This window comes from Theropithecus gelada, chromosome 7b (assembly GCF_003255815.1).
Source record: "Theropithecus gelada isolate Dixy chromosome 7b, Tgel_1.0, whole genome shotgun sequence".
In the NCBI taxonomy this organism is placed as follows: Eukaryota; Metazoa; Chordata; class Mammalia; order Primates; family Cercopithecidae; genus Theropithecus; species Theropithecus gelada.
The window spans coordinates 8,164,197-8,174,683 of NC_037675.1; the positions used below are offsets into that span (position 1 = coordinate 8,164,197).

At 34.6% G+C, this 10,487-nt stretch overlaps 1 protein-coding gene across 1 annotated transcript in view; it reads right to left on the minus strand.

The window, feature by feature from the left end:
• Positions 1-9,843: 9,843 nt before the first annotated feature.
• LOC112628891 (cytosolic carboxypeptidase 4-like) overlaps positions 9,844-10,487 on the minus strand; it is a 464,052-nt gene continuing 463,408 nt past the window's right edge. The window contains exon 4 of the mRNA XM_025392213.1: positions 9,844-10,073. Coding sequence (XP_025247998.1) covers positions 10,067-10,073 — 7 coding nt within the window. The 3' untranslated portion in view covers positions 9,844-10,066. The remainder of the gene's footprint in view (positions 10,074-10,487) is intronic.

Sequence of the window (10,487 nt, forward strand, 5' to 3'; positions counted from 1 at the left end):
TCACTGCTGTTGTGTCCAGCTTTTCAGTGTTTCTTCCCTCTGTGCACTTCAGTTTCCTCTGTTCTGTTTTCAAGTAGACTGGTCTTTTTCTCTGCAGTGTTTATTTTTTGCTAATTCCATTTCTTGCTGAACTTTTAATTTCAGATAACATTTTTAAGTTCTGGAGTTTTAACAAAAATGTTGTTCACTTGTTTACTCAAAATTTCCTTCTTATTCTCCTCTTAATTTTTGAACATATAACAGCATTTTAAAAGTGCTTACATGCTATTTCAATCATCAGTTGTGTTTAAATCCGTTTCTGTTGACTGATTTTTCTTCTGGTAATAATAGTTCACATTTCCCTGCCTCTTCACTCATCCAATATTTTTTATTTGATGTCTAGTATTATGAATGTTACATTGTTGAGTATTTGGATTTTGTCGTCTACCTTTGAGGAGCATTGCAGTTTGTTTTGACAGTTAAATTTCTTGTGGATCAGCTTGTCCTTTCCAAGGCTTGTGTTTAACCTTTGTTAATGTGGATTTGGATTAGCTTTTGTTCCAAGGCTAATTTAGCCTCACTGCTTCAGTAACCTACTTGAACCTCTACTGAATGTGTTCAGAATTCAATGTCTCTCACTGTATTCATCAGTTTTCAAACTGCTATAAAGAAATACCCAAGACTGGGTAATTTATAAAGGAAAGAGGTTTTAATTGACTCACAGTTTCACACAGCTGGGGAGGTCTCAGCAATCTTACAACCATGGCAGAAGGCAAAAGGGGAGCAGGCACCTTCTTTACAAGGCGGCAGGAAAAGAGAGTGCAAGCAAAGGAGGAACTGTGAAACACTCATACACCCAACAGATCTCGTGAGAACTCACTGGCTGTCATGAGAACGGCATGGAGGAATCCACCCCCATGATCTAATCATCCCTCCCTCCCCTATCAGGTCCGTCAACACAATTTGGGAAGAGAGTTGGGTGGGGACACAGGGCCAACCCATATCACTCACTGTGGCTATTAGGAACTTCAATGTCTCCCAGCCCTGTAAGAAATCTGGAAATTGTTAGCACATAGTTTTCTGGCAATTGTTCTTTTTAGGTTTCATAAAAGATTACTCTTTCCCTGTAGAGAATAATATTTAGCCAGAGACTCAAAAGGGCCCCTGCAGTTTTCTGTAGCTCTCCCTATGAGTAATAACTTGCTCTCTGGTGCTTTACTTTCACCTATTCTAGTTACCCCCGGCTTCCCAAGATTTTTTCTCTGTCTTCTCTTGTCAGCAAAACCTTCAGGCTCTGATTAAATTTCCTCTTCCTTTGCTATGGTCAAGAAATGGACTCTAGGCAGAAAACTGGGATAATTATTTAGACCTGCTCCTTAATCTCCATTTTCTTAGGGATCACAGTTTTATCCTACCTGTTGTCCAATGTCTGAAAAATATATGTGTGTATAGATGCATATATGTATGCAGTGTGCCATTTTAAGTTTTTTCTCATTGCCATCTGTGTGTAGTTTAAAAGATATTTTCTGAGTGGTTCCAGTAGGAATTACAATTAACGTCACAAATGTGCAACAAATTAATCTGAATGATACAAATATAGATTCAAAGTTTTGATAAAAACTATGCTTGTATACAGCTCCTCCCTCCCCCCAATTTATGTTATTTTTGTGGCAAGTTGCATCTTTATATAGGATGTATCATTCACATAGATTTATATTGTTTTATGCATTTAAATCATATAAAAAATAAAGCTATCAAAAACTAAAAATACAATAATGTCAGCTTTTATCCTTATGTGATTATCTTTACCAATATTTATCGTTTATGCATATAGCTTTGATTTTCTGTCTGATATTCTTTAATTTAAGCCAAAGTACTCTAATTAGGATTTCTTGTAGGGCAGATCTACCAGCAATGAACTCCTTTAGCTTTTGTTTATCTGAGAGTAAGATTTTTGAATGTGTAGATAGTTTTTTATCAAATTTTAGAATTTCTTCAAATATTCTTTTCTCTCCTATTTCCCTTTCATCTCCTTCTGGGATTCTCATTATGTGTATGTTTTTATGCCTAATGGTGTCCAGAAAATCCTTAGGCTCGGTTCATTTTTCTTCTATTTTTCTTCTGTTCCTCAGACTGAGTATTTTAAATTGTTCTACCCTCATTTTCTCTGATTATCTTTTCTGTTTGCTCTAATCTGCTATTAGTATCCTTTAGTGAGTTTTCACTTCAGTTATTATATCTTCAGCTTTAAAATTTCTGTTTTTTTATAATTTCTATCTCTTTGTATTTTTTATTTATTCATATGTAATTATTCTGGTTTCCTTTAGCTCTTTAAGGTGTTGAATTACAGTTATTTTTCTAGTAAATTAATGCCCACTTTCTCAGGAATCATTCCTATAAATTTCTTCTGTGAATAGACAACACTTTCTTGTTTTGTTTCATGCTTCGTCATTTTTGTTGAAAACAGACATTTTTAATATTAGAGTGTGATAACTCTGGAAATCAGACTTTTCCCCTTCCTCTGCAATTGTATTAGTTGCTTGTTGTAGGCTGTAGCCATTTGTTTAATAATTTTGCAGAACTAATTTTGTATTGTATATTCTTCTTCATGTGTGATCTCCAAAGTTTCTGTTCATTTAGTTTGCATTCAGCAAGTATTTTGGCAGATACTTCCTTACGTGCCAGGAACGTCAACCTCCAAAATAAGAAAATAATTGACAAAAAAAGAGGAGGAAACACAAATTTTGATAATAATAATACATTTATCCTGGCCTTTGCAAGATAGGAACAGCTCAGCCTTCCAACATCAGATTAATTTCACTTTATTCTGCAAAAAGAATATACTATTCTCCGACTTCTGTCTTCCATGTTTTGAAGCTTATGTTTGAAGCTATTACTTTGTGTTAATGATTCTTAGTTCACAATCTTAAAAACAAAACAGACTGCAAATCTGTGTCTTTTATGGCAAAGAAAGAAACAAGTGGTGTTGTATTTATTACCCTTTCAAAAGGAATAGCTAATGTACTATTTGCAGATTGGCTATGTGCCGGGTCACTCCTTCGATGTTTAGCCTTAGTTTTCACTTCCTGCTTGTTCCAAGCCTAGAGATTAGCCCTAAGTGAAAGCTTAGGGTTTTCCCAGGTTTTTTCTGAGCACGTATCATGTCATGGACATATGTGTACCTTTCTAAATCCTTCGGTATACACAGGTGTCTTTGAGTAGCCTACCTTCCCAAAGAATCTCTCTTCTGAGGTTTTTCACTCATGCTTTGGGTATTCTCCTGTATGCTTCAGCCATAATCTTTTGCCCCAGGTGACTGTGGCTTGTTCAGTTGATTTACAATGTTCTCAAGGATTGCATGCTGTTTTTCCACCCTGTGTGAGTTACAGATTAGACAAAACAATCACAAGCAACTTGTGTCAGTTCTTCCAGCAGCCCCCAGACAGATTAGAACAAACAAAATTCTTTCCAAATGAGGTGTGTAATACTCCCTCCAGAATCAGGAAATGAGGTTCTGGGAAAGTGGGCTGCTGTCTTCAAAATCACTGCCAAACTGGAGAAGGGGTAGAGCAAGGGTAAGTAAAAATGCTACGTAACTTTTCTACCATTTTTAAATGGCCTTTTTCTTGATTCAGCATTTGCTTGGTTATTATAATTCTTTTATTGATTTCCAGGGTTCTGACAGTTGATTCCGACAATTTTGCTTGATTTTTCTGTTTCCGTTTGAAGAATAAATTGTTAGAGTTGCCTACTCCCCCACTTTTGCTGACATCATCTCTATTTTTAATTATTTGTTTTCTGGACATTATAGTAGACAAAAAAAGAGAAATAGAGATGAAATACAGAACAAAACCCCTGCAATTCTTTCCTGCTCCCGGAATGCACTTTGCAATGGGCAACAACATGAACTTTTACAAATTCAAAGGTGAAATCCAGGTAAAGGTGTCCTGAAGGGATTTGTGGTCATGCTGTTGCTAGACTTGAGTACTTTCGTTCCTTTTACATATCTCCATTCTAATGAGAAGACCCTACCTTTTCATAATTAGTGTGCCAATCTTAGCAACAGAAAGAAGACTAAAAATAATTTTGTCCCTGCAGTGTAGCAATGTGCCCAATAAATGTATTTGTTTGGATCCTCAGACAATTAATTTTGGCATTATGTGTTCATTATTCATCCATTGATTAATTTACTCAATATATAAACTCTCTCTCTCTCTCTCTCTCTCTATATATATAATCTATATATATTTATATATATGTATCTACATGTGACTAGGGGCTGTTGCATTGGACAGCATAGATCTAGCTGGTTTCTTGAGCTGTTATTTTGGGCATTACCAAGTGGTACATTGAGAAAAATTAATGTTTTATACTTAAAATAATTTGTTTCTATACTATACTACATATGATACAATCTGTAGTGTAAACTGCACAGTTCTTGAACACATACATATATATATATGTGTTGTCATTTAAGTGTATATCATTTTATTCATTAGTGGTATGCATAAATGAAAAAAAAAAATCCCTGACCTCATGGAGCTTATATTTTAGTGGTGGAAGAATTTTTAAAGTATGTAAATAAATAGACTTAATAAATGCATATTACAAATATATATTATATAATATGCAAATATAGGCTATATAGAATTTTAGTTTTTAAACCATATAGTAAGGTTAGAAGATTTTGGTAGTGATGCCAATGAGTAAGGGTTATAATTTTAAGAAAATGATGAGATTAATCTTTATGGAGAGGTGACGTTTAAGAAATATATCAAATATGGTAAAGGAAGTAAGCAAAGAGTGGTTCAGATAAAGATTCAGTCAATGCAAAGGCTTCAAAGTGGGACTTGACATACGAACCACAAGAAAGGTATTGTGTGGAGTGAGCAAGGAGAGGCATAGTGAGAAATAATCAGAAGGATTTTTAGAAGCCAGATGCTGTTGGCCACTATGAGTCATTTTAAAGACCTTAGCTATCTCACACTTCACACTTTGGTTAAGTGATCTCTCACTCAGGAATCATTAGAATATTTTGAAAAGGGGAGTGATATGATTTGACTTAGATTTTAAAAGAATCGTTATGGCTACTGAGTCAAGAATAATCTCTGGGGTAAAAAGGACATAAACATGAATTTTCTGTATCTCCTTCCCACTAAATTATCCCGTCACCTTGTCCTGCTACACCTTTCCGGGGTTTCTAAAGAGGAATTACATGCCGTGATATGACATATTTAAGTTTTATATCCAATTCTCCTAAATTCTGATCAACAAGTTCTATTGGTCTAGTTTTCAAGACAGTGAACATCAATGTCATTTTATGGCCTATTGTCTTCCCAGTCCAGCATGGACAAGATTCATTGTCCTTTTCCTTGATGCAGTCCGATTCACAGTGTCTCTGCACTTCCAGTACCTATTTTCATTATTAGTTACAATTCTTTCACTTGCAAAACAACTTAATAAAGAATTGTTTTATATTTACAGTCATATTTCACCAAAACCAAGTGCAGAAATGAAGCCAAGCTCCGGAGAGTGCTGGAATCCGTAAAGCCACTGGGAATGCACCCAATCTTTTAAGAAAGTGAGTATGATTGACCCAGCTTGCATCAGGTCTATCTTGATTAATCGGTTGTGTCCAACTGGACAGTCACATTGTACGAGGGTAGCCATAAGGGGCCCCCTTGTGGAAGGAGGTGAGATATTTTCAGGAAACATAAAATGGTTCAAGAACTGTGCAGTTTATACTATAGATTATATAATATATAGTATAGTATAGAAACAACTTATTTTAAGTATAAAATATTAATATTTCTGACTGTACCACTTGATAAATGCCCAAAATAACAGCTCAAGAAACAGCTAGATCTGTGCTGTCCAATGCAATACTCCCTAGCCACATGTAGCTATTGAACACACTTGAGATGAGACTAGTCCAAATCAAGATGGACAAATAGTACAAAATACACATTTGATTATGAAGACCAAGTACAAAAACAGAACATAAAATGTCTCAATATTTTTTATTAACTACATGTCTGGATACACTGCATAAAATAAAATGTATCCTTGATATATATATACATATAATTTTTTTACTTTTTTAATGTGGCTACTAGAACATTTAAAATTACATATTTGACTCACATTATATTTCCATTGGACAACACTGAGCTAGATTCATAATACATTTTAACACTCAATGAACAGCATATAAAATATATGCAAATATGTTGAGATGTATACATGATATATAAGTCAATGCTCTTTTAAGTTTCCCTTGGAATCCCTTAATCATATTCATGCATTCGTCTCCAGCTTCTGTGAACTTTGCTTCTAATGACTTGTATCCGCAATGCTCTTCACATAACTCTCTCTTGGCTAGGAGAGCCACCTTTTCCTGCATGCCTTAGAGCTCACACCCCTCCGGGGCAGATTGTAGCCAGTGACTGACTTATAGATCAAGAATGCCCAGCTCCTGTGCTTTGAGTTTTGATGAACTGTGAGGTGCAAACTATGCTCCAGAGTTCCCCACAGGATCAGCTAGAGATTAGACTTTGCCGGAAATCGCACCCTTGTTAACTTCTTCCCCTTCCCTGTCTTACTTTCTCCATTCTTTTACCACTTTATCCTGGGAGTGGTACCTTAAACTATTTAGGTTGGTGCAGAAATAATTGTGGTTTTTGCCACTAACAGTGAAGGCAAAACTCCAGTTACTTTTGCAACAACCCAGTACTTGCACATGAATCTTTATCTCAGGCTTTGCTTCTGGAGAACTAAAACAGGCACTTGGTAATTTTCTTTAAGTGGCAGCTTGGACAGATTTTTGTAATAAGGCTATGATTCCTGATGAGCCATATTCTCTCCCATGCTGCAAAGAGTGTTTCCTCGGAGGCACAGAGTCCACAGAAATCTACAAATGCAGAGTTTTAATCAATATCTCAGTTTTCAAAGAAGGAAAAATAATAAATGGATATGGCACTGAAGGACAATGTGTAATTGTGAAAGTCTTTTCTTTGGTTACTGATAAAAGTAATTTTATTCCAGAGAAGACCAAATTTATCTCAAAAATCTCCTTTGGCTCAGAGGAGAGTATGTGTGGATTGTTCCTTAAAAGTCATGTGGAGACATGTATAAGGCGTGAGTGGTGTGCAATGGTACATCTTTGAGCAATTAGCTAAGTACCCTAGGACTTGCCAGGACTATCTGTCAGATTAAATATGGAACAATGCCCAGCTTCAACTCTGGCAAAAATAAAACAAAGAAAAAAAAAACACGCACACACAAAAAGAGGTTAAAAACAATGTAATAAACCATGCTAAACTAAGTACAAAAAAATGGAAAGTATTGAAAAAGAATAAACTTTAGTAAAGAGGCTGAAGGACAAAAAGAAAAAAATACAACAAATATTAAAAGTCTATTTCTTTTCCCATGTTAAAGAAAATGTTATTTGACATGAAGATCACATTTTTTATTTGCACTTAACACTGGTCTGTGTTATCTTAATACAATAAGGGAGCCACATATTTATTCCTATTTGCTGTAAATGTATATTTTCCATGAGAAATATCTCTCTAAAATTCTGTTAATATGTCTCCTTTGTCCAATTTTGTCATTGACTAATCTTCCATTTTGTAATTTTGGTTACCTCAGGGTATCAAAGATGTTGGTTTTAAAAACTGAGAGAAAAAAAGAGACAAAATATCAGTGATTTCAGGATATGTTTGAAAAGTTGCCTTCTTCCATACACAAAGCTGACACATAAAAAGATAAGGGAAGGTTGAATTTGTTCTGGCTTACAGAAAGCCCAAGGTATTGTAGTCAGAATTGAAGAAGTAGGCAAATATGTTTGCCTAAAAATGAAAAATGCTTTTTTTAAATAACAGCAAATATTTGCCTTCAGTTGAGAGCAAATCGATGTCACTCATCTCTGAAGGAGTGTTGGTTGTATTGGAAATATCAGGACCTACGATGCCACCTCTGTCATTCCTCAGCTCAGCAGCAACATCCTACCAGAGCGTAGACTTGTATGGACTGAGTGAGAGGCTGTGGCTTGTTTTGAGTAGAGTAATAGAGTTCAAATACACTGATAATTGGGAAAAACAGACCCAGTGAAGGAACTGGGATAGTTTTCCAATGGAGAAAAAAGTGGATTTTATTCATAAGAAAGTAGTAAATTGGTAAATTTGCCCAATATAGTTAGCAAGGCAGTATCACAAATAAATTTATTTAGAAAAAGATGGGGGAAAGTGCTCAAGGAAGCTTAACGTGTGTCCTTAAACCACCAGGAATAATTTTGCTGGGCTTACTTGCAATTACATTGTTTTGTCTACTCTTTCCTTAGTTATTTGCCATGTTGGCAAAACTCACTTTGATTATTCTTATATGTTAAACATCAATGATTTTGTTAGTGATGTAATCTACGGCCAAGCACAGAGTTGTACATAGAATGAGAGAATAGAATAATAAAATCTGCTTTTATTACTACTTTTCAATAAGAAATACTTATCTGTTCAAGCTGCCCCAGTAGAAATAAAAATTATATCTAAGAATTTGGTTCTTATAACCATTGGGTATTTAAATATTTATATTTAAAGTTGAGTTTCACTCAGTCTTAAGGATAGAATTGGCTGCTATTTTTTATTTTTAATCTCTTCTATTAATTAACCTTGTATGCATATGTCTACCATAAGATTTCTGAATCCTTGCATACTATGCTAAAATGTAATGGGTTACAGTAGACACACAAAGTAATAGTGGTAATAGTGACTTCAACTACAGCCATGAATGAGCTGTTTAGTATAAGCAATTTTTCCAGATACCTGAAGTTTAGTTCAAGTATCCAACATTTTAATTGTAATAATCTTGCTTAGATGTATTTCAAAAATATAGATATTTCTTTCATTTATCCTTGGGCAAAAAGAATCAATGAAATTTCACTTTTACTTCATTATTCAGAATTTTCTTTATATATCTTAATTAATATCCTAGGAGCCATCGAGGGATGAAGGGTTGTTTGTCTTTACAACAAAATACCCAGAACTGTTACGCATTTTTGTTTTGTGGCTTTTGTGTGTGCATGTGTTTGCATGTATACATGTGTGTGTGCATGTGCGTCTTATACTATGTCTCCCTCCATTTATTAGCTATTGTGAGTTATGAAATCAGATATTTGAGGGCAAAGAGTATATTCTAGAGAAATACAAACATAGAAAAACATTAACATTCTTGTTTCCCTACAGATTTCTTGACATTAAAAAATAAATATTCTCTAAACCTTAGTTTCCTCATTATAAAGTGGACATATAACTATAGTTATCTTATAGGGTTTGTAGGAGGACAAAATAAGAAATTATACATAAGTATCAAAGAAGGGGTAGTGGTCATTACTATTCCTAATGTTGCTGTCATTATTATTATTATTATTATTATTATTATTAATAGAGTGCTGGTCCTTTGAAGGAGAATCTAAGAACAATGCAAAGAATTAAGTATTAGCATATCAAAGCATGCATGAACTAGGGACATTGTGCTTGGTGGTTAGATTCACTTTCTTCTTGATTACTAGTTTTGGTCCGTGTTTAAATTGATGGATGCTCCGGAAAGTGATCCCTGGATAAATGTGTTGTATCAGTATTACGTAAAGGATATTGAGACCCTGATGCTAAAAAACCACTCATGGCTCTTTGAACTGAGAAAAAGAGGCACTATTTCAAATATGGAAGCTGCCTTGGTAAGAGACATTTTAGTGCTTGAGTAGAAAACTACCTATGTGAAGTACCTTTGCAATTCTTTCATTCATTTAGTTAATGTATATTTATTGAGTGTTAGTTCTGTCCTGTTCTAGGTTCAGAGAACTATGAACCAAATAGGTGGAGTCTATCTTTATGAAGATTGTCTGTCCTTATGTTTTTTTTTATGGAGGGAGATATACTAGGTAAGGGAGTGCAGGGATGATGAAGCAACATTTTCCGTAAGACATGCACAACATCTTACAGGTTTCAGATATTTCCTCACATAGCCAGGAGGAACTGGGCACATGGCATGAACTTCAACACATGCTCATTTGAAGGGAGCCTCATCAAGTGTCTCAAACTCTGAGAAGGAATAAGAAGTATATTAATTATTATGCTTGAAGCTGTGTAACTTCTGGTTTGTGCCACATGTTTAGCAAATTGACCTTTTAGAGATATGAAATTCATTTTCCTCATCTACGGATTATAAACAATTATACTTAAATTTAGATTAGAGATGCAAGAGATATTCCTACTCTTCAACCAGAATGTGAGAATGTGAGGGCATGAATTCTTTTTTTTTTTTTTTTTGTCATTAAGAAATTTTAATTGTTAAAATAACAAAGAAGCACCCTTAAATGAAAAATGTGGTTTTACATATTCATCTTGTCTCCCCAACATCTAGTGTAATGTTGGTTACATAAATTACCAAAAACTATTGGTCAAATTATAACAATAGTCTTTTCATTTAAGCAGTAAGAAGTTTGGAATTACCTA